The sequence below is a fragment of the Danio aesculapii genome, chromosome 2 (assembly GCF_903798145.1).
Source record: "Danio aesculapii chromosome 2, fDanAes4.1, whole genome shotgun sequence".
Taxonomy (NCBI): domain Eukaryota; kingdom Metazoa; phylum Chordata; class Actinopteri; order Cypriniformes; family Danionidae; genus Danio; species Danio aesculapii.
Window position 1 is genome coordinate 45,098,223 of NC_079436.1, and position 25,537 is coordinate 45,123,759.

Genomic DNA, 25,537 nt, shown 5'->3' on the forward strand with positions numbered 1-25,537 from the left:
AATGAGAGTCAGGAGAAACATGCTGATTGATCCAAACCAGAAATATTTACTTGTTCAAGATTATCATGAAACCTTTATAATCATGACGAGGCTTTGAATCATTGTCTTGCACATGACAACTTGAAATTAGCAAGACAATATTACGGTCATAAATCTGTCATAAACATGACTGTCATGAAGCCAAAATTTTTGAGTAATGAATTTTATAACAGCACCCTTAATATTTTTCTTGACATCAGCTACAGTGGTACAAGTTAAATTTGACATTAAATGTCATTCTATCTTCCTTTTATTTAACTATTCTCACTTTTACTGAGACAATTTAATGACGAATTAATTTTAAAAAAGATGATCAGAAAAACATCCATGACAATTATAATGGCCTCATGACAGATTTATGACACATTTTGTTGTCAAGTTGTCATAACAAAGACATCTCAAACTACGTCATTTATGCATTTAAAATAGCATAACTGAGCGAATGATACTTAATGACTGTTCTTATGAGCAAGCATTAAATCTCCTTCACATGTCATGATTATAAAGGTGTCTTATTCAAGTAAAGTGTTACCACCATGTACTGTATTTACAGCACAACAAAAACTGTATGCATTACACACTGACCTGCATCAAACTACGCTGAAAAAAACACTAGGTTCAACACAATCGATTTGTGTTGAACAGCATAAAGGAATTAAATTAACTTATTAGTTTTTACAAATTTAAGTGGATCGAACTAAACACCATTGAGTCTTCCCCAAATAAAAATTCATGAATTGTTTCAGCTCATTTTAAATAAGTAGTTTGAACAAACAGTAGCAGTGTATATTACCCCTAACCTTATTTCATCAAGTAGTTCCTGGATTAACATCTATGTTGATCCCGAAACAACTTTCCAATCAGCCAATCAGAATTAAGGGATGTGTTTAGCGTTTATGTTAAGTTTAGGCTTACGGTTAGCTTTATGTACTTCTACATGATTGTTATCCAACTATTTTTCCCCTCTGATAGGGAACTAAGTTACAGTTATGGTTGGGTTTAGAGGTAGGGATAGGTATGAATTACATTTTCGAATAAAAATGATGTTCCAGGATCGCATCGTACATGACATGTATATATTACTGTGTATATTATTAGTGAGTGTAAATGACAAGAATTGAAAAGACAACAAAAGGTTGTGGATGTACTGTTAAGGAGAATTAGTGTTAAATGGGTTCTTTTATGTCTTTTTTACATGATACATAATAGAATATTATGTATTAAGTAAAAGTTATTAAATATGAAGGCAATAACTATTAATTGTCTAACTCCAGTTTGCTGAAATGTCAACAAATAATGCATGTCATTGTGCTGTATAGTGTCTGCAGAACCTTGATCCTGTTGATGTTGTGCTGTGTCATTGTGTTGCTGTTGTCAATCAGGAAGATGAGCTCTCTGCTGGCCTGCTGCAGTTCTGTTGGTTCGGACAGCAGATCAGGGCAGAAGTTTAACATCAGGACGGGGTTCAAGAGCAGGTCCTTATGATAGCGTCTCCGTACAAACTCCAGCTGTGGAAGGCACATTCATATACATCATTAGAAAGATTGGGTTCCATACTATCGATTTGTGTTGGGACAGTAAAAAGGAATTAAGTTAGCTTATTAGTTTTTACTAACTTAAGTGGATTGAACATAAAACAATTAAGTTGTCCCTACAAAAACATCAAGTGTGTTGTTTCAGCTCATTTTAAATAAGTAGTTTGAACAAACAGCAAATGGAATTTTTGAATGTATGTACACACTAGTAACTAAATAGTACCGCAAATGATGTTCAGGAGTGTTTAATATCAATATTCTTACTCTCTTCTCAGACTCCACCTCCTTTCGGGCACAGCGAATGAAATCCCGCCGAGCCCGGATCTGCTGCTCATATTCGCTAAAGGTGAGCCGGCCCTTTTCCAGGATGACCAACGGGCTGTGAGACTCTGCAGGCAACAGAAGATTTCAGTGTGAGTTTGCAAATGCTATTGTGCCATATACTTATACAGTATAGCCACTAAACTGCATTATAATTTGCAGTCTTACTGACAACACAGTTCAGATCAATTATTTAGAATTTCAGTTCAATTTGAAAGACATCATGCCAGTGCGTCTAACCTTGTTGTTAAACACACAGACAAAAAATTACAGTACTGTAGTGTTAAAGGCACTGTGTGTAATTTTCGCCACTAGAGGGTGCATATTCACAACAAACAAATGCATATTTTGATGAAGCAATGTATGAGTGTGAAATTGTGAGAGTTGTGGTCTTTATTACACCCTAAAGGACCATGAAATCATGTTCATGGATAATTTGAAGTATTGAAAACTTATCATGGTCACAAGTAAGGTTGCGTAAGGCTGAAAACCATCAAAGCAATATGAGAGCATTGAAGCAATTGCTGATGAGAGACTAGCATGACACAACACAAACGCATAGGAGCCTTTATTTTGCCACAGTCTACCATTTCTGGCTCTTCTACTGTACAAAAATTTTTATTTAATATTTTTTCTTAACATTAATTTGGGTGGACTCATTTTTGCTCCATGATCTTAAGTTAGTTTGTTAAATTACTTGCAGTTTGGTTTGGTTTGGTACCGACTAATGTAATGCATATGCACAAATATATTATATAATATAAATATCTATATTAGCATCCTTCTAAAATCTTACATATCGTGCCTTTAATGATCCAGGTGGAAATGGCGACTATGAAAACAAATGAGGGAAACTGCAATGCACAATTTGGCAATGCAATTAAAGTAAGTGCTAGGTTCCATTTAAATTCAAGTGAGTCCTTTTATTGCTAAAAGCATTCAGCTGTTTGTAATGCTATAAAACATGCTTTTGCATTAGCTGTAAAAAAAACACATTTCATAGAATAACTTGAGCAGGAGAAACGATATCTTAATGACCTTGTCAGAGTTAGTTGCTATTGAGTATTTGGTCATTCAAGCCAGTCAAGTTGAGCTTTTTTGTTATTCTGGTACATGTGTGGACATTAAATGGGGATACTAAATGTGATGTTTTGCAGGAACACGGTGCTACATGCATAGCTAAAATAATAAAGCAGTAATCTAACTATAAATATACTCTACTCGTACTCTAAATAGTTGACTGTACACATAACCTAAGACAGACTATACAAGTACTTAACATCGGGGTTCCCAAGCTTTTCAGCCCACGACCCCCAAAACAACAAATCCAGTGACTCGCGACCCCCACTATCCTCGGAGGGGGTTATAAACATTCAAACATTGCACACAACGGTGGACACACACCAATAGGCCTATATAAACACAAGCATGTTAACAAGTCTAACAACCATTTAATTTGTATTTTTTTTGTAATTCATTTGTTTACTTTAATATTAACCTCATCTAATCAGACTTGTGGCACAATGTTTACTGCACAAGTCTATTCTTAGGTTAATTTTGGAGATCATCCTCTATGTTCTGTATGATTTTTAAAAATCAAAACATTTTTTAATGTACGTGAGTTCTGTAAATGTGTCAAAGTTTACCATGATGCTGTAAATCAATCTGCTGCAACTGACGCTATTGCTGTGTCATTAATATAACGTGAACACAGCAGGGGTCGCAATCTCAAGGGAACAACATCGCTTTTTATTTGCTTGTTGGTTTTTTAATGTAACTATTATATTTATCTTCTGTAGGCTATGGATAAAATATGGTTTCTAATAGTTTATAACAAATAAAATTTTTTGAAAAAAATCAACACATTGTCCCCACACATTGTCCCGTGACCCACCACCACTGCTTGCTTTACATAATACTATATATTGTGCAAAACAGATTGAAAAACAAATAGTACAGTATAATTTGTGATGGCAGTATAAATTTGTGTTATCTTATTGAGTCCTTGTAACATATTGGGCCCTATCATACACCCGGCGATGCAAGGTGCAAGATGTGTTTTCACGACGTGTTGCTATTTTCAGCCCAACGCAACCTTAATTTTCCCGTTTTCCGCCATGTTGTTTAAATAGCAAATCCATTTGCGCCACTTTGTGGACTCATGGGTGTTCTGGTCTAGAAAAGAGGTGTGTTAAGGCGCATTGTTGGCAGCCTCAGACTGTGCAATAGACCAGCTGAGAGCAGGTCTAAAGTCCACTGCAGAGTGCTTTAGTTGTGTGCCTCGCTTACCCATTGCTTAATACACACAGGATGTACAGCAATACACAAATATCTTTACAAATGAAAAAGAATTAAAGGAATAAAATATTAAAAGAATTATAGGTTTTTTGACCATACTTCGTTATTATTGATCATTTATTCGTTTGCTGGAAATTAGAACTGAATTTAGAAATAGTTTTGAAACAAATCTTTGTGCTTAACAAATGAAATTAATTATGTATAGGCTAATGGATGTCTGTGCGTACAACACGTTTCCTTTCCACGAAAGAGAGAAAGTGAAATTAAAGGCAGATTAGAGGAGGCTCATATTTTATTCACGCACTGCAGATGCTCTGTTTAACTGTTTTCTCACTAGTGAAGCGTTCGGTTTTTTCACTTACAAAGTCCGCCATGTAAATAGCAAAGGCGCCATGACTCGACGCAACTGACTGTTAAAGGGAATGGGAGATGAGACTCTGATTGGTTTATTCTCAAAACACACCCATTACTCATTAAGAGAATAAGCTCAACCCTGTTAGACCATGCGCCACGGTGCAGAGTGTATTTTTCCATCCTTAAAATAGCAAAAGTGATTCAGACACGCCCTTAACGCTTTTGCACCATGCGCTTTAGACTTCGCGCTTAGATCGTTAAAATAGAGCCCAGAGTGTTTATAAGAAAGTGTCTGGTGCATATAGAGAGAATAGCCCTCCTGTGAATTTTTTTTCTTCTGGAGAAAGTCATATTTGTTTAATTTCGGCTAGAATAAAAGCAATTTTTTTTTTTTTTTTAGAAATCAGTTTCAGGTCAATATTATTAGTCCCCTTTTAAGCAATATTTTTTATCAATTGTCTATAGAACTACCATAGTTATACAAGGATTTGCCTAATTAGTCTAGTTAAGCCTTTAAATGTCACTTGCAAGCTGAGTACTAGAACCTTGATAAATATCTAGTAAAATATAATTTACTGTCATCATGGCAAAGATAGAAATCAGAAAGAAAGAAAAAAATCAGTTAGTAGAAATTGCTTATTAAACTATTATGTTTAGAAAGGTGTTAAAAAATTCTTTCCATAATACAGAAATTGGGGGAAAAATATACAAAGTGGCTAATAATTCAGAAGAGCTAATAATTCTGACTTCAACTGTACTAGAGCTACACTATTCATGCAGTACAATTGATATGCAGTATGTAAATATTGTCTCTCACCACTAAGGTGTAGTATTATTTCCAGATGTCGGTCACACTGATGTTCCTCGGCCAATGTGATGTAGGTTGCAGATGCAGACTGTGCACTGGGATCAGCATCCGCACGCAGGGCATGAGTGGGACTTTCCAGACCTGAAAGCACAGAGACTTAATAGGAAAGGTTTACAGAGCCTGAACGCATGACATTTTAGCTGATTTGATTAGTTGCTATGAAGAATATCATGCCGATTGGAATCTTTGACATCTGGGCCTCGGGGAACTAAAGATATGATAAAACAGATTGACGATGTGAAGATTGATCTGGGTGGGGTGAAGATGACTTTTAAATTCATTATATTTCAGTCAGACATTTCATAGAAAGATCTAGATGTGTTAAGGAAAAGGTTAGCGTTCAATCTTAAGTTTTATTTAAGCTTTTTTTAAGATGACTTTGACTTTATAATCAGTTCAGTTTAATCATGCATGGTTTAATTAAAATATTTTGCTTCAAAAATAATAGGTATTATCCTAAAAAATCCCGTAGCACTTCAAAAGTTGGGGTCCGTTTTTAATTAATTCATTAATTTAAATAATAATGTAATGAAAATAATCTATTTTCTATAGCGCCTTGAAAAGTAGCTTTCTGAAAGGGCTTTGCAAGCAAGCATCACAACAGAGAAAACCGCTTTCTTAAAATACAACAGATATAAAAGAAGCAATGCCAAATAAAATGTATATCAATTTGAAAACGGGCATATGACTTCCCTTATGAATGCATCAATGCTATGTTTCCATTTAAAGATGCAAATTAAATTTATGCACAAAATTGGATTTTACATAACAGATGTAGGAATGAAGCAAAGATTCCATCCAATGAGTCAAAGAGAAAAAAAAAGTCACTTCCTGATTAACTGGTGCCAAATATCAAAAGTAAAAAGTCGCTCCTGTCAATTCTGGAGGTCATTAATAATAACACGAATACTGAAATGGTTAGAGCATTTTAGAATGGCCAAAACACCCATTCAGGTGTTTTACAATGTGCTCAGCCTGCTGGTTTGTCCATTCACACACATTTTTATCAACACATGATCTCTTTTAACAAAATCACATTTTCAAGATTTATGCGCATCTTGGCGTTATGCGCATAAAATAGGTGGAAGATGATTGGATCCACCAGGACTCTTCCTAGAGTTGGCCGGCCATCTAATAACCTGATGGTCACTCTGTCTGAGCTCCAGCGTCCTTCTGTGGAGAGGGGAGAACCTTACAAAAGGACAAACATCTGTGCAGCAATCCACCAATCAGGCCTGTATGGTAGAGTGGCCAGGCGGAAGCTACTCCCCACCTGGAATTTGCCAAAAGGCATCTAAAGGACTCTCAGACCATAAGAAACAAAATTCTCTGGTCTGATGAGACTAAAATTTAACTCTTTGGAGTGAATGCCAGGCGTTACGTTTGGAGAAAACCAGGCACCGCTCATCACCAGGCTAATACTATCCCTACAGTGAAGTACGGTGGTGGCAGCATCATGCTGTGGGGATGTTCTTCAGCAGCAGGAACTGGAAGACTAGTCAGGATAGAGGGAAAGATGAATGCAGCAATGTACAGAGACATCCTGAATGAAAACTTGCTTCAGAGTGTTCTTGACCTCAGACTGGGGCGACGGTTCATCTTCCAGCAGGACAATGACCCAAAGCACACCACCAAAATATCAATGGAGTGGCTTCACAACGACTCGGTGAATGTTCTTGAGTGGCCCAGCCAGAGCCCAGATCTAAATCCTATTAAACATTTGTGGAAAGATCTGAAAATGGCTGTAGACTGTCGCTTCCCATCCAACCTGATAGAGCTTGAGAGGTACTGCAAAGAGGAATGGGCAAAAATTCCCAAAGACAGGTGTGTCAAGCTTGTGGCATCATATTCTAAAAGACTATATACATATGTGCAAACAAATATAACTACACTGTGAAAATAATCTGGAAACTAGCAGTTTTCCGTATTTTGAGATTCATGTTTTTATTTTTATTTTCCCACATTTATTTCTGCTTTTGAATTGCATTATGGAATCTTTCTTTCTAGAAAATTTTAACTTGAAAAGTGAAAAAGTGACTTTAATTAACATTGTTAATAGTGTAAAGTGATACATTGTCTGGGATGGTGTTGTATAGTATGCTACAAAAACTTTGTAATAAACTACCAGTACATGTTCTGTTATTTTACAGACTTATCTCTCTCTGTGTTATTTGTTATACATGATATTATTTCAAAGTACTGAAATGTCAATAAAAGTCACTTTGTTAAACTGTAGAGTTCAACATCAAAAGTCGACAGAGCAGAAATCAATACCCCATAATGCAATTCACAACCGTAAATAAACAGAAAATACGGAAACTGTTAATTTACAGATTTTTTTAAAAATAGTTTATAGTAATAAGATTAATTGACAATATTGCGATGGCTCAGTTTTCAGCTGTGTTTTTATGTAGTACTTTCTGTACAATACCTTTAATCGAGCAGGCATGTGTGGATATCTTTAAATCTGTTATTTTATGCATCACTCTCTCCTAATTTTTCTGCATTTGTCCTTCTCAATGTCCTATACAGGTGAACCAGAGTGACCTCTTTCTGTGATTTAAGACTCTCTATCACCCTGCCTCCATCTCTCTCCTCTGTTTTTGTGGCCTGGAGCCTGAACCAAACCCTCACAGACATGCTTCAGCTCCTTCTGGCAGGCTCACCGATGTCTATCATAATCACTGATGGCCATGCCAAGGTTTATGCTAACTGGATTATTTCAGAACACAAGCTGGACCTGCGTGAACGGACAGTCTCTCTTTAAAAGCATTGAGAATAAAAGGCTTCAGTGCAGTAGCAGTTATAGACCACAGTAACTGTCCTGCTGAAGAAAAGAGCTCAGGTTGGGTCCACTTTAAAATTGATTTGATATTATTATTTTATATCTGTCTTAATACCTCGTCCATCCTCCAATGTAACATTTATTTTATGCCTATACCGCACTACACATTAAGGATTATTGCACATATTGATCTTCTATGCTATTCTCTATTTCTTTCGTCATCTTGCAATTTTTCAAATTATTTTTATTTTATTTTTTTTTTTAATATTACTGTTTTTAAATGTTTAATATTCATTTATTTTTCTTCAGCTTACTCCCTTATTCATCAGGGGTCACCACAGTGGAATGAACCGCCAACTATTCCATCGTATGTTTTATGCAGCGGATGCCCTTCGAGCCGCAGCCCAGTACTGGAAAATATATAACATTGATTCATTCATTAATTTTCCTTCAGCTTAGTCCCTTATCCATCAGGGGTCGCCACAGTGGAATGAACCACCATCTATTCCAGCATATGTTTTATGCAGCGAATGTCCTTCCAGCTGCAGCGCAGTACTGGGAAGTAATTAACATTCATTCATTTTCCTTCAGCCCGGTTTATACTTCTGCGTCAAGTGATCGGCGTGGCCCACGGCGCATGCAACGCGCGTAGCTGTGCATTGATATTTCGGCGCACTGTTTCTGTTGCTCTGCAATAACACTTTCGAAACACTCATTGGCAGTGAGGTGTTTATATTCCTCTGTGTTGAGTTTCTTCGCTCGTGTTTTGTTTTTTCTGAGCGCTTCCTTAATGTACAAGTGGTACAAACTCGCTTATTTTGAGGCAGGCACCGGCGGGCGTGCAACAACTTTAACCATGAGGTAAACACAAAACAATACTTTCCATCCGGAGCTCTTTCACGGGACTCCACACTTGTAAACAATCGCTTCATCGGGCTCGCACGGCTCTCGGTCCCGCCCACACTCGTCAGCGATACCAAGCCGACCAATCACAGAGCTTGAGCTACGCGTCGTTGCGAGGTGTAGTTAAATTTTTGAGAAGGGTGATCCTGCACAACTGGAGTGGCTGCACTTTCAGGACCGTACGTTTAGGACCGCATCTTTAGGACCCTAGTTTTTTGTGACATCGCCACCTGCCGGATTAGATCATAGACGCTCTAATAAGATGGATGGCAAGAATAATGTGAGTACCGATTTTCTTTTAGGTTTTATTTTAAACTGTAAAAGAAGGTGTTTATTTAGTACTGTTATTGTTTTATACTGTGCAAAGTTTATGCAAAAATGCCCGATTAGCCCGCACGATTTACCCCAGTTTCAAGGGTCTCGGACAAAAATTGTGGAAAGTTATGTTACGATATGCGACGATTTTTTTCCAGAAGAAAATCTTATAATATTGAGTGTGGAGAAGTTTACACAGGTAAAATGAGAGCTGCTAACTATTAATCAATTATTCCCACGAATTGGGAATACATTTTCTAATTGTATTAAATATTACAACGTTCTCAATTCGTGGCCTTGGTTTAATGAAACTGTTGATTTAATGGCGTGTTGACTTAACGGCTAATCATTTTAAAAAGTACGTTGATGTGTGAGATGTTTCGGATTTACCTATATTTTTCTGTAAAAGTGTAAAAACGTCTTCTACTCATTGTTTTATCACATTAGCCAAGTATAAATCAGGCCTTGACCATATAGAGTCTTATTATCATGTATTATGTCTACACATTAATATCTATGTTTATTGTGTAGGCATGTTAATGTCTATCTACCTGGCCAATATGAAGTGATGGCCAATATAATTGAAAACAAACTATAGGAATATTTTCGCTGAGGTTATCTCAAACTGTTGGGTAACACTTTATAAAAACTGCATACTATAAATGATTAAGCTTTAACAAATGGTTAACTTATTACTTTATTTTTTGTTTAGCATTAAATCTACATTAATAGACATAGTTAAGCAGTTTATAAATACAGTTACAAATGCTAGCTGTATTCTTGAATTAATAGCACCTCTATGATGTGCTTGCTTGTTTTTTTGTATTTGTTAATTATTTGTTTCATTTCATTATTTTTGTTTCATTACAAAATTAAGTATTATTTAAGCAAATGAATGACAGTGATTAAAACAAAACAATAAAAAATAAAACTTTACAAAATCAAATAAAAAAAAAATCTTTGCAATCTAAAGATAAAATTACTGTACAGTTTAAACCACAGCATAACATTAAAAATGTTTTATCATATTGCGAAATAGTGATATTTTGATGTTTTATCAAATTTAATTTTTAAAATGTAATTTTATTCTTACTTAAAAATAGCAAAGATTTTTTTTCATTTGATACTGAGCCTTGTCATTTATAAGAGATCTACAAATCATAAATATTCCACACTTTAGATTAGGTCACAAAACTAAGAAGTTGAGTTAATACCAGATTTATTAATTTACAGAGTAACTATTACTCTATGCCTGAAAAATAAGATGTATACATGTTCATTAATCACTAAAGCACCAATTACTCTTAAATAACTGGTATGTAAATAATGCAATACTTCATTATTGAAAAAAGAATTGCATTATAAATAAAGAATACAGCATCTGCAGCTGTATTTAAACTACTTACTAATGTCTGTTATTGTAGATTTAATGCTTAGCAAGTGATGAACTAACTATTTGTTAATTCTTAAGAAATTATTCATAGTATGCAGCTATTTAATTACCAAATACACTAACTATTAGGCTCTCTCTTTTTCAAGATGCATATAACGATCCAACAAGGGAGATCCCTGCCTGAATTGAAGAGATGCTGTATGATACAGTACACATGCTGTATGATACAGTACACAGGCTGTACTCATATATTTTGACTGCATTCCTATAGGCTATACTGATATATTTTGACTACGTTCCTATAGGCTGTACTGGTGTATTTTGCCTGTGTTCTTATAGTCTGTACTGGTATATTTTGCCTACGTTCCTATAGACTGTACTGATATTCTCAGCCTGCGTTCTTATCCTTTTCTTTTTTTGTAGAAATCTTGCACAACAAATTGATCCTGGAAACTGGACTGAGAAGACTGGGCATGATGTTGCTGTGACTAAACAAATGGCTATTTCAAACAAATATAACTACAAGAGATAGACAGTGGCTTTCATCTGTATCTTTTTTTGTTACTTTTAGGGCTTGCCACGCCAGAGCTGTGGTAATGAATGTGGGGTTTTTATGCTTATGGTGAGGTCTAAGGTTTTTAACTAAGTATAAACAAGCCTTTGTCAACACTGTGAATAAAAGCTTTTCCATCTTTTCTATTGCAGTATACCCTTTGCTCTGTGACCGGTGTGGCAATTGAATTCCAGGAGGTAAGTTTGTTTAAAGCAGCGATGTCCAAACGGTCCTGGAGGTCCGGTGATCTGCAGATTTTAGCTCCAACTTGCCTCAACACACCTGTAAAGATGTTTCTAGAAAGCCTAGCAAGAGCTTGATTAGCTAGCCCAGGCGTGTTTGATTGTGGTTGGAACTAAAATTTGCATGACACTGGCCCTCCAGGACTAAGTTTGGACACCCCTGATTTAGAGAAAATGTTAGAAAAAAAATCTCACTTTAAATGTTTGTTTGTATACTCTTTATCTTGAAGAAAATGGACACATCATGAATTATAAGACTTCAAAATAGAAGGATATGGCACCTCTGTAACACTTTTGAAAAATTTCATGTGCTGTTTTCCATTTTATATATATATATATATATATATATATATATATATATATATATATATATATATATATATATATATATTGGATGTTATCATATGTGTTTGCTGGATAATGTATAATAAAGTATAATGACTGTCATCGTCATCTTAAGATAAACAGGAAATATTTGCAATAGTTGTTTCATGCTATATGCAGCTGTAAGGTAATGTAGTGTAGGGAAAAGCTATGCAGTATTTTAGATTAATCTTGTTATTTTTAATCAGCGGTTTGCCTTCTGGACCGATGAGGCCAGAAACTTGCTCCAAGGAAAACTTCAGCCAGTGTACAGGGTGCCAAAAAAGTGTGCCATCTCTGAGGAAATCCCACTTCACATTCAGGCTGTTCCACAACAGAGGAAAAAAGAATTGTCGACTTTATTGTAAAGTTAAAGGGGTCCGAGGAGCATTTGACGGTACTTCACCGATCTTCACATTTATCCTTCTTTGTCTTTAGTGTAATACGTTTCTCTAAATAATTGTTTTTATACCATTGTTTGCCCATAGGGTGTACTCAACGGGAAGCCCTCTAAGTGGTTGCGTAAGCAAGCATCTTTCCAGGTGCCTGTCTACATAGACAGTGAGGAAGAGCAAGATATCCCTTTGCTTATCTTAAAGACGTACTGCACAGGACACCAACAAAACTGAGGTTTACAGATGAAGTGCAGCTTATCTGTGATGTTCTTTTTCCAGAGGTATGCCAGAACAAATAATGCACTTACAAAATCTACGGTATATAAATTGCATGCTGGGTGTTACTCATTTATCGACCCATGTATAATGATATTTGCTGTTCAGTGGTGGTATATTAGTTCATTTAAATGAATCATTTTTTCATAGGCCATCATACATGCTCTGGGGGTCTTGAGGGGTTTGTCTTTAGATGATGCTGAGCAGGTTTACCTTTCTGGCACAAAATATCATTACAGGTCAGAATATGATTTATTTTGACACAATGCTCAGAGAAACTTTTTGTTACTGATATTTACATTAACCCATCAGTGCTTGTTCTCTATTTCAGTGAAGTAGAATAATTTAGTCGAAAAATTGACAAAAAATCTAGGAAAGAAGGGAGACCATTCAAGAGGTGGGTATTGCTCTTATATACCTAAAAATTTGCAGCTGGCAGTTGGGTGTCCTTTTTGGTTCTCCTAACAGTGCATAAGTTTAAACCAGAAATATATATTACAGTTAAACATGGTAAAATATATTTTTTATTACTTATAATAAATATTAATTTAAATTTAATTGCATAACAAATGGTTCAACTTTTTCATTGTTTATTTATATATATATATATATATATATATATATATATATATATATATATATATATATATATATATATATATATATATATATATATAGATTCTCTCTCCCTCTCTCATTCACAGGAGCTAAAGGAATGCTGCTTTTTGTGCTATTGTGGCTGTTGTGTGTGGATGTTTAAATAAATGTACATTCTTGAATAAATCCTCTGTCATGTCTCTCTACATCCTTTACAAACTGGTTTTAAATTAGTTACTGCATATGCTGATTACATTTGATTTCAATGTATTTGTCCTGATACTGAGCTAATTAGTTTAATCCAAGGGGATTCATCCATATACAGTATTTTTCAAGAAATGCAAGTCTTTTAAGGCACTCATTTTTTTCATTTGTCTAAAGTTAAGAAACATTTTTAATTTCTTTTTTTATCTGTAAATTCATTTGTTTTAATTTAAAATTGTTACTCACAACAGGTGTTTCACACTTTAACTTCTGGTACGTTTTACATCAAAAAGCACAATTTGAAAAAAAAAAAGCTCCTAAAAGTCTCCGCTATATCATCCAATCAGGTAGGTGGCGCTGGGAATCCAGTCCTATGGTCCTAGAAATGCAGTTCACCGTGCCATCCAATCCAGTAGGTGGCGCTGCCGAAAAGAAATGCGGTCCTAGTAATGCAGTTTTACAATGTCATCCAATCCAATAGGTGGCGCTGCCGAAAAGAAATGCGGTCCTAGAAATGCAGTTTTACAATGTCATCCAATCCAGTAGGTGGCGATGTCACAAAAAACTAGGGTCCTAAAGATGCGGTCCTAAACGTACGGTCCTGAAAGTGCAGCCACTCCAGTTGTGCAGGATCATACTATTGAAATTTTTTGAGAGGTGCGCGTCAGCGACGCCGACGGCCACGGCGAGGGTTGCGTCCACGTGTAGGCTGCACCATAACATACGCGTGCGCTTGATGCAAAAGTGCACACAAATCACGCAGTCATAGACCTAAAAGCAAACGAAAAACTTTAACTGTATTAAGATTAAACTTTACGATGTGACGCAAACTTAAATTTTCTTATGGATGAATATACTGAGCTGACGTTGAAGATCCTGTTAGTCCCATATGCATCAGGGATCGGATCGCCACAGTGAAATGAACCGCCAGCTATTCCAGCATATGTTTTACGCAGCGGATGCCCTTCCAGCAGCAGCACAGTACTGGGAAATATTTAACATTCAATAAAAATATAAACATTATTACACATATTTATTAGATCTAGTTATGTTTTTTTTCTCTCTCAGCAATTTCTACAGCCCTCTCATTTCACTTTGACTGCTTTTTTTTCTATTTTTAATCATGTATTCTAATAGCGACATATAATTATCGCAATGGCTTCATGTGTAGTCTTTAAACCTCTATGCAACAGATGTCTAATATAACCAAACAACCAGTTAAACGGGATATTTCACCCCAAAAAATACTTTAATAACCATTTATTCACCTTCAAGTGGTTCCAAACCTTCATGAGTTTCTTTTTTTGATGAACACAATAGAAGATATTTTGAAGAATGTTAGAAACTGGTAACCATTACCTTTCATAGTAGGAAAAACAAATACTACCGGTTTACAACATTTTTCAAAAAAACTTATTTTGTGTTCAACAGAATGAAACTCAAAGAAAAAACAGTGGCAGTTGGCAGAACTTTCAATTTTGGGTGAACTATCCCTTTAAGCAACATACAGTTTTCAACAAAATTAGATGGTTTGAACAGTCTGTCAGGCGCAATTCACTATTTTTGACCAATTTAATGCTACACCATACTACACCACCAAACCCTAGTTATGTTGTGCAATTTAAACTAAACCACAGACAACAGATGCATCGTGGCTTGCCATGTCCACTTATTATATGCATCTGTGAGCTAGTTGTTTGAGCTTGGCTTGTTACATGCCAGCACTTATTTGGTTATTTTATTGTTCATTATTGTGTCTCATCATGTGTTTCTGTCTGTCACCCAGTCCACTTCTCTACTTGCTCCGCCTACTCCCATCTCTGATTGGCTGTTTCACTTGTTGTTGCTACAACCAACCACAACTCCCCTGCTACCTGATTGGTTGCTACTCTGTCCAAGTTCCAGCCAATCCCGGCATGACACCTGGCCTTTAAAAAGGGTTTCAGTTTGTTAGTTCAGGAGCAGAATCTCTGACTCTATGTTTGACACTTTGCTCGACACTTTGCTCTTTTGATTGTTGTATTGTGGCTTGTTTGTTCGGTGTGCTTGGTTAGTGTTTGATAGTTTGTTATCCCCATTTATCAGTATTGTTCGTCATTGTTTAATTTACACTCTGTTATTGTTGTTCAAGTTTGTTGCTGTCTGTTCTCACCTTTTGATTCGCCATATCTTTCCTAACCTCATGTTTCCCTGTGAGTTTAGAAAGACTGGTAGGTAAGTACGTCACGTGACATACATATCAACAAGTAGATTAACATTTGTCTAGACACACCAGGTAAGAGGGTGTGTGCCAACCAGTGTATTTTTGGTTTAATGTGTTAGTCAGTGTAGATTAGATAGGACGTCATTGACGTTGATTTCTTTTTCATATTTTTTTGTTTATTAGATTAGGTTTAGAGGGGATTTGTTGTGAATATTAGTAAGACTGTTTGGTTTTGTTTGGTTCTTTTATTTAGCACCGCCCATATAGCCAGTCTTTCTAACATTTCATTGTTTATTGTCTTTAACCTTGTATATTTTGTAAATACCTCACTCACTGATTCACCCTCAATTTTTGTAAATAAAATCACATATTTCTCCACTTATTTCTGCTGTCCATCCTTACTTTGTATCACAATTTGATTTTGAGTTTTTGCAATAACCAATTCCTCAGTTAAATGTGCAACCCCACACTCCTAGACAAAAGGGGTTGTAACAGGCTCTTAAATCGAAATTTCCTAAAATTATTTAGGTGGTCAGATGCAGATATACTGGAAAAAAATTATTGAATTTACAATTTTTTTAAGGTAAGTGGTTATAAACAGTTTATTTGGGCTGAATTTAAACAAACCAATTAAGTTGAACATTGCTCACTTTAATTTGTTTGTTTAAATTTTGTCCATATAAATTGTTTGTAACCACTTACCTTAAAAAATGTAAAAAAAAAATTTTTTTCAATGTAGTTATATTTTCCAGTGATTTTCTATATAAAGTATCTGGATTTACTTTGGTTTAAAATGAACTTGTTCTTGTTAGCTGTTTTTTTTTTCCACCAAGTTCTGGCAACACAAATGAATCGAGCTTCTTCTAAATGTAGTGAATGTATTTTTAAACAAATTTAAGTGGATTGAACATAAAACAATTAAGTTGTCCCCAAAAAACTCAAGAATTGTGATGTTTCAGCTCAAGTTTGAACAAGCCAAAAAAACTTGAGTGTACTTTAAAGGCTGTAGAGGAAGAGATAAATGTTACCAGCCAGCAGACAGGCTCCTCGAACCAGCAGCTGGAAGCTGAGCTGATAAGGCGAGAGGTTTGTGGCAGAGCTGTTGAGCAAAGCGTGTGTGCACTGCTGCCCGACTCCCAGCATCCTCTCCTGCTTGCCAGACACACTGCCAAAACACATCGTCGGGCTGAAGAAGAGACGGTAAATGGGGTTTCAAGCAATTTACTCCACTTGTGATTCAGATGGTGTAAATCTAATTAAAGGGATAGTTCACCCAAAAATGACAATTCTGTCATCATTTACTCACTCTTCTATATGAGTTTGTTTCTTCTGTTGAACACAAGAGAACATGTTTTGCTGGAACCCAGTGACTTCCATACTATATGTTTTTTTCTGATAATTAGTTATTTTTAAGACAATGGATCCCAGCAACCAACATTCTTCAAAATGTCCTCTTTTATGTTCAACAAAAGAAATAGACTCATAAAGGTTTAAAACCACTTCAGGAAGAATAAATGTTGAGGTAATTTTCAGTTGGGTAAACTATCCCTTTAAGGAAATACTTTTATTAAAGATTCATTCATTTTCTGCTTTTCCGGGGACGGGGTGCGGGGGCAGCAGCCTCAGAAGAGAACCCCATACTTCCCTCTCCCCAGACACTTCCTCCAGCTTCTCCTGGGGACCCTGAGGTGTTCCCAGGCCAACCGAGAGACATACTCCCTCCAGCATGTCCTGGGTCTTCCCTGAGGCATCCTCCCGGAGGTTCAACTTTTATTGAAATTTATTTTAGCAATTGTTTTTATTTTATTTCATTTATACAATTTGTTTTTTGGCATAATGTTTTTATTGATTTTCCACAGGAGAGGTCGTACAAAATCCTCCAGATGTCATTTACAATAGAACAAAAAGTAAACTCACTTTCTGACCTCATACATCACCCAACCCCTATCCATACACATCCAACCCACCCTTTATTTATACATTTTGCTAAATATTATTACTTTTTTACTTACTTAAATTATTTGTTATTTTCATTATTAATAGTTTTATTTAGCAAGCGAGCATTATATTGATCATTGTATATGTGACCCTGAACCACAAAACTAGTCTTGGAAATAACCAAAAACACACTCTATCTCTAAAAATGATAGATTTTTCTTTTATGCTAGATAATGTTTCATAAAGATATTTTATACATTTCCTACTGTAAATATATCAAAACTCAAATTTTGATAATGTGTATTGCAAATAGTTGATTTTCCTCAATATTCACCCTCAGATTCCATATTTCCACATTGTATCTGGGGTGTGAATTATACATTGACGATTGGAAGGTCGGTCAGTTGGCATTTCTGTGTGGAGTTTGCATGTTCTCCCCATGTTCGTGTGGGTTTCCTCCAGGTGCGCCGGTTTCCCCCACAATCTAAAGACATGCGCTATAGGTGAATTGAATAAACTAAATTGTTCGTAGTGTAAGAGTGTTTCCCAGTGTTGGGTTGCGGCTGAAAGGTTATCCACTGCGTAAATCATATGCTGGATAAGTTGGTGGTTCATTGATCAAAATTTGCCGATTTAAAACCACTGAATGCCGTAAGCATGCATTCACAATGGTATGGACAATTACAGGGGTGGTCAAATGTATATTTAAGTTAACAATTATTTTAATTATGTATATTATTTAAGATACTGATCCAAGCAAACTATTTCTTAACTATTAAAGGGCTGACGCCCCATACATCTTGTTTTGATGTCCTTCAGGTGGGATCAAGTCTTAATTACGGGGGTCTGAACCCCAAACCCTCCTGTAAATTCGCACCCTGGTTGTATCTCAGCCAGTAATTGCCATATCCTAAGTATGCAAAGCTTGTTTATTCAGATTTCAGATGATGTATACATCTCAATTAAACAGACATTGACACTTAAAACTGGTTTTGTTGTGCAGGGTCACATATTACACAATATTTTGATCTCAAATTGATCCTGTTTTTTTTTTAATTATCTGTTCAACAAACAAACAAAAAAACTCACCAAAAGCTATTTTAAAAATACATTTTAGGTCTACTGTGATTATTATTAGTAAGAGTAAAAGATCTCTTAAAGAGATTTACCTGTTCTCCTCTGATTTTGTGCCATTTTCACTTTTTCCAGGCTGGACCCTTGCTCTTACTACTGGTGTGAGCACTGTTGGGTACACCAGACGGATTGCACCATTTTCAAGTGTAGGAAGTTCAAGGGTAGTGCTGATGACAACGGACACGATTTCTAGAGGTCCAATTTGGCCCGTGCTCACAATGAATGTACTCCTCTCCAGGTCCTCGTCTAGCAACAGATGACCTGAATTGGAAAAAATTAAATCACAGGTACAAAAATCTCTCCATTGGAAAATTATTCATCCTCAGTACTGTGTATTTTTACCCTAAAACTCAGGCCTGCTCTGAAACCTAAGTGAAATATGTGTGTGTTAATGCAGGCACAGAGCCAACACAGCTCTCTGTTTTAATGAATGCTGCCCGCACACCTCATGCTGGACAAGTACAAAGCAATATAAAGAGAGAACGCAAGATTTACAAGAACACCTAATACACATCTAGTGTGTACAGTGACACAATCCTGTGAAAATACAATGAAATTGCTCTATGCTGCACCTTTCTTTCTTTCTTTCTTTCTTTCTTTCTTTCTTTCTTTCTTTCTTTCTTTCTTTCTTTCTTTCTTTCTTTCTTTCTTTCTTTCTTTCTTTCTATCTATCTATCTATCTATCTATCTATCTATCTATCTATCTATCTATCTATCTATCTATCTCACTATCTATCTATCTGTCTGTCTGTCTGTCTGTCTGTCTGTCTGTCTATCTATCTTTCTGTTTTTCTTTCTTTCTTTCTTTCTTTCTTTCTTTCTTTCTTTCTTTCTTTCTTTCTTTCTTTCTTTCTTTCTTTCTTTCTTTCTTTCTTTCTTTCTTTCTTTCTTCCGTCCGTCCGTCTGTCTGCCCTTCCTTCCATCCATCCATCCATCCATCCATCCATCCAAAGGGACAGGTCACCCAAAAACCCCAAAACTCTCTCGCCCTTCATTTCCCCCCAAACCTTTAAGAATTTCAATCTTCTGCTGAACCCAAAAGAAGATATTTTAAAGAAAGCTGTAAACCTGTAACCATTGATTTCCATAGTATTTGTTTTTTCTAAATGGAAGTCAGTGGTTATGGGCTTTCAGCTTTCTTCAAAATATCTTCTTTTGTGTTCAGCAGAAGAAATAAACTTTGCTTGTGAATGAATGGTAAAAATATTGACAGCCACTAGAAATCCACCTTTAAAGAGTGCACACGCTTAAAACCAAATTTTATTGTCCACTGATTCCATTGTTATATTTAGTGTACAATAAATCTTAATATACAGTAAGTGGGACAGGTTGTACTTTAACTCACCGTTGGAGCACTGTATGTCCAGTCCTGTTCCTCCACAGCATCCCCACTCCTTACTGTGACCACACTGGCTATGCAGCACCGAACCAGGGCAGCAGTCCAAACAGCAGTCCTCCAGCTTCCCACGACTCTGGAGCTCCACACTGACCAACCTGCCAGACACCACTGCCTCAAAACCCACCACAACCTCCTTCTCCCCCAGAGGATACACAAACACACCTGAGCAGGTCAGGAGGAAATCAGATTCAGATTAGTTTGATTTTACCCTTAAAATTTAATTCTAAATGCACTGTAAAAAACGCTGGGTTTCACACAATTGATTTGTGTTGAGACAACATGACGGAATTAAGTTAACTTTTGTTTTGTTTTTACAAATTTAAGTGGACTGAACATAAAACAATCAAGTTATTTAAAGAATAAAAAACATAAGAATTGTGTTATTTTAGCTCATTTTACAGTTTTTCTCAGTCACTTTAGTGCATTTCTCACTACACTATTTACATTTGCACAGCAGTTAATTGCAAATGCTTTTGGACATGCATCAATTGCTTTCATACAACTCTCTGCTGTTTTATAACATTATCATTTGCTTATGTCATGTCAGTCAAAATGAACTAAACTTGTGAATGCTGAATGGTCATTCCATCTAAAGCTAATAGTCCTAATTTCATTACTTGAGTCATTACATACAACGTTGAACTAGTTGTCAAAATCTGTCCAGCTAATTTTATAACAATTTTTAAATCTTTTTTTTCCTGAAAATGTCTTCTATATTGAACAATTTGATGAAGATTTTTCAGACCTGTGTATGATGTAGGTTCAGTTCCAATATGTACTGCAATGTTGTTCACAGTTGTGCACAGCTCTACCCAAAGGAAGTTTATGTTTGTTGTAAATAAGGGTGTATTTATTCTTTTGCACAATGTTGTGAATAAATTATAGAATAGAATTGCAAAGAGCATATGCAGTAAACATGTGAAACACAACACAACATATTCAGTGTCTTGTACTCAGATACCTCACTAAATGCCGTGAGTTCTAACTTTATTGTAGTTTTCAAATGGCTGTGCAAATAGTATATAGTGCTGTCTTGAGCATTTTCAGGACATGTCACCAAAATCTGACTTTTTTTACATTGGAACAAATGTGCAGAGTAAACTGTCATAATGAAAACATGACAAAGCCATCTGACTATCTTGTTCATAAACAATGGTGTCAGGACTTTTTTATCTTGATGACACTGACACTTTCATTGTCGTGAAAACTTGCTTTAGAGGAATGAGCTATCCATTTTGAGCAAGTGACATGCTTTTGCAGGTTATCAACAAGGTTTTGCAGTTTTTACTAATTGTTTTGAGAAATATATTAACTGTTGCGCAAATGTAAATAGTGTTGTGAGAAATGCACCAAAGTGACAGAGAAAAACTGTAAATAAGTAAACAGTTCTTGAAAACATTTTGATGTGAAGAAAATCTGAATAATTTAAATAGCCTTTCTGCATTATAAAGACTCTGTTTTTTATACTATGAATTCAGACATACAATACTACTTGGCTCACATAAAAGTAACTAGTTACTTTAATAAAACAAAATGAGTAAACCTGTTGTATCTTGGAACTGTTAATTTGACTTAATATTTTTAAAATTATGCATATAGTTGATTCAATAATTTCAATTGTTCTTTGATGTCTACATAAAAATTAAAGTTTGCTCTTGCATTGTGTTGGGGATGAAGTATATTGTAGGCTAAATTATAATTATTCTTGATAATTATCAGAGGTGCATTTAGAGTTGTGTTCTGTGATTTTAATGTACACTGTAACAATTACAGTAAAATGTACAGTATTACTGGCAATTTTGGTTGTCAGTAATCCTGTAAAATTCCCTAGTGGGAAAGGAAACATTAGGAAACATTGTGGCCAATGAATTACTGCCTGGGAATTTAAGTTAAGACAATGGGTTTTACTCACTGTGTAAATGTAAAGTCAACTAATTGCTTATTCCTTATTGTAAGTAAATTAGGAAAAAAGTGTTATCTTTTCATTGTGTGTGTGTGTGTGTGTGTGTGCGTGCGTGCGTGCGTGCGTGCGTGCGTGCGTGCGTGTGTGTGTGCATGATTTCTTACCCTCCACAGGTTCGGGGTCAGTGTTCACATATGTGAGATGACCTGTGATGCCCAGCGAGCAGCCATTGGCACAGGAGGAGATTTGGGATGTCTTCAGCAGAAGTGGCGCCCACGTAGTGCGGTTTTTCAACCCTGGCATTTTCCTCGAGACAGAATCATCTGTGTAAGCTAATTATTCTTGTTACGGGGATGTCAGCCACAAGATCCCTTAAGTATATTAAGCATGATAATTAATAAGCGTCATTTAATTACAATGTTGACTTTGGTACTTATCAGTATTATATAGTGAAGCTACTTCATTACTAACTACCCTAATTGAATGTAGTATATTTTAGGTTTTAAATATATGACTGGTTAGCAACCTTTTAAGCACAGACCACAAAATAGGCTCATTCTGAAAACGTAGCCCTATACACATTTCTAGAGAGTGCGAATTATGTAGCCAGAAGAACGTATGGCTGCATTTCGGCTTTAAAATGAACACTACAGGGCGGTATGATGCCGTTCTTTTTCGTACTTACCAGCTGACCGCTTCCCTCTGTGTGTACAGCTTTCCCGCTGTTACCAGTTTATCCAATGGCGTATATTGGAGGATTTGAGACGCAGATCAAAGTTAACCGCGACGATGGGGTTCGAGTCAGGCAAAGAACAGTTCCAGAAAGCAGATAAGACAAAAATACAAGGCAAAAACTAAAACAAACAAGTAAATAACAAGGTGAGAATGTGGTAAAATCTGAAAACATAGTAAAAATCAGACGAGGGCTTTTCCTTTTCTGGATTGCTTTTGAAAACATTGTCGGTTGGGGTGGAAGTGGGTGGGCGCTGGTCAATCTGTGCTTTTTAAAACACTATTGCTGCGTCACAATTCGCATACCATCTATCCTAAATAGTATTCAAGAATAGAATTAGTATGTTCCAAACTATACTATGTTAAAAAGAGTACGCCGAAGGTTCCCGGATGGTTTACTATTTCCGGTACAAAAATGAAGTGTAGAAGTGTCCATACTCAAACCGCTAATATTGCCCACAATACATTGCACGGTGGAAGTTTTCCGTGTTATATTTCATCTGCAACAACAATGTGAACTTGTATCCAGATATATTTGGATATTAACTTTTGTATGCATAATTACTCAAAGACCTGAGGAGACTTCTCTGCATGAAAGACTCGAATGGGAGATTATCCTGCTACTGCTTGTCCAGTGAGGTAGATAATTAAATATGAAAGAAATGTGGATGATGTGTCGATGATTGACAGGGGAAGTAACTAAGCAACATATCGATCTGTTAAGGAGGAAGTAGTATGATCTAAAGCTTGCATACTCTTCTGTTGCAAACTCAAAAGTTTATATTTTATTTTACAAAAAAAGTACATACTTTTAGGGCGTACTATAAGTATGTGAATTGGGACGCAGCATATTGGGTGGACTTAGGAAAAGGGGTAGGGTGAGGATATCGATCAGTCAATTGGTCAGTCAGTCGACAGCGGCCTCTGGTGGATTTTACGTGAGAACAGCAGGCATGAATGGCACTCACAAGAGAAATTTCAGTTCTCAAAAAGCGAACACAGCAGCCTCTGGTGGATTTGTGAAAACAAAATCTGCACAAAAAACATAGCTCCTGGGATGTATTTGGTGATTTCCAGAAATGTATGTAAGGGTACGTTTTCAGAATGAGCCTGTGTGACAAAATGTCCAACTTAAACTGTCATGAATCTGGCATGTTTTGAATGCATTACAGTACCAAAAAGTAAAGTTTGGTCTCTTTTTAAAGGTGCCTCTTGAATAAACAAAAGTGAATTTAAATGGTCTATAAGTTTGTTTATTGTTTTAAAAAATCTACTTAGAAATATTTTACTAGAAATATGTATTTTGCTAAACCTGTTTGACTTCAAAATAATGAGAAAATTAAAGCCAGTTTAAGATATCTAGAAAAATTATGTTTGGTAAGATTAAATTAATGTTATATTTCCCATTAATTCCGATGTATTTGTTTATCTTTTTTCCAGTGACTTGAACATAAACTGAAATACAATAAGCCAAAATAAAATGTGGGCGACACGGTGGCTCAGTGGTTAGCACTGTCACCTCATAGCAAGAAGGTCGCTGGTTCGAGTCCTGACTGGGCCAGTTGGCATTTCTGTGTGGAGTTTGCATGTTCTCCCTGTGTTGGCGTGGGTTTTCTCCAGGTGCTCCGGTTTTCATCACAGTCCAAAGACATGGGGTATAAGTGAATTGAATAAACTAAATTGGCTGTAGTGTATGTGTGTGAATGAGTGTGTATGGGTGTTTCCCAGTACTGGGTTGCAGTTGGAAGGCCATCCACTGTGTAAAACATATGCTGGATAAGTTGGCGGTTCATTCCGCTGTGGCAACCTCTGATAAATAAAGAGACTAAGCCAAAGGAGAATGAATGAATGAATATAATAAAATGTATTTTGTTCAGTTGGTTGCCGAGACTCATTACTTATTTACATATTATTTAATCTAAAACGATCAACATCAAAACTAATAGAACTAACAAAATCACACAAAAATACTTTACTTTTAATATGTTCAACTAAAACTCAAATTAAAACTCCAGATATATAATAATAGATCTATTACTATACAGTAAAATCACCAGGTACAAGTAAAAGGCCTGCAATAAACGGGAAATCTTATAAACTTTATAAACCGAATCTTAGATAACAAACTGAAATAAGCGGCAGATTTCCATCACATTATGTGCTTCAGCAACCGTGTAACATTTTAAGAGCCGTTACAACCTCTACTTCTCACGACTGGACGTGTCCACCTCACATGCTGCCTGGCAACCGGACGACACTCATCCTGTCACAGTGGGAATGTACATGTGAAACATTAACCCGCTGGTCAATAGAGCACCAGCACATGAATACAAACACCACCAGCAGCAAGTGTCATGCTCAACCTCCAGCCTGAGACTTACTGATGCTGATGTTTGAATGAAGTCGCTCAATTAGCAGACTGAGGATCACATTTAAATTCAGAATCATTCCCCTCTGGACAACCTCAGTCCTGACAGACGTTTAATATGGTCTAATAATCAATCTTCTACTTTCTGTCCACATCACTGATGTAGAATCCCTCATAAACACTGGTAAATGTGGATGCATTATTGTTTGTTTTGGCTCTCAGGTGCTCCTTGAACAAGGTGCACTAACACCTGCCACCTGGACACAGACCCTCTTACTGAGATTTACTGTGCTGTGATTAAATGTCAAGCAAGCATGAATATAGTCATCACACTGCTAAATGAAAGTAAACGGCTCTTACTATGAGAAAAGATTCAGTTTTGACTTGCCAATGCAATGCCATGGCAATTTGTATTAATT

At 36.1% G+C, this 25,537-nt stretch overlaps 1 protein-coding gene and 1 long non-coding RNA gene across 2 annotated transcripts in view; one reads left to right on the top strand and one right to left on the bottom strand.

Moving 5' to 3' along the window:
• vwa5b2 (von Willebrand factor A domain containing 5B2) overlaps positions 1-22,321 on the bottom strand; it is a 53,727-nt gene extending 31,406 nt beyond the window's left edge. The window contains exons 1-7 of the mRNA XM_056480642.1: positions 22,183-22,321; positions 20,062-20,277; positions 18,752-18,977; positions 16,673-16,830; positions 5,365-5,496; positions 1,839-1,963; positions 1,371-1,547 (exon numbers count right to left, since the gene is read on the bottom strand). Of these exons, the coding sequence (XP_056336617.1) occupies positions 1,371-1,547; positions 1,839-1,963; positions 5,365-5,496; positions 16,673-16,830; positions 18,752-18,977; positions 20,062-20,277; positions 22,183-22,321 (1,173 nt within the window). The remainder of the gene's footprint in view (positions 1-1,370; positions 1,548-1,838; positions 1,964-5,364; positions 5,497-16,672; positions 16,831-18,751; positions 18,978-20,061; positions 20,278-22,182) is intronic.
• On the top strand, positions 9,366-12,864 carry LOC130247425 (uncharacterized). The gene is made up of 6 exons (XR_008839545.1): positions 9,366-9,383; positions 11,235-11,433; positions 11,517-11,561; positions 12,179-12,366; positions 12,458-12,645; positions 12,791-12,864. It is a non-coding gene; the product is annotated as an uncharacterized LOC130247425 (long non-coding RNA).
• Positions 22,322-25,537: the final 3,216 nt, after the last annotated feature.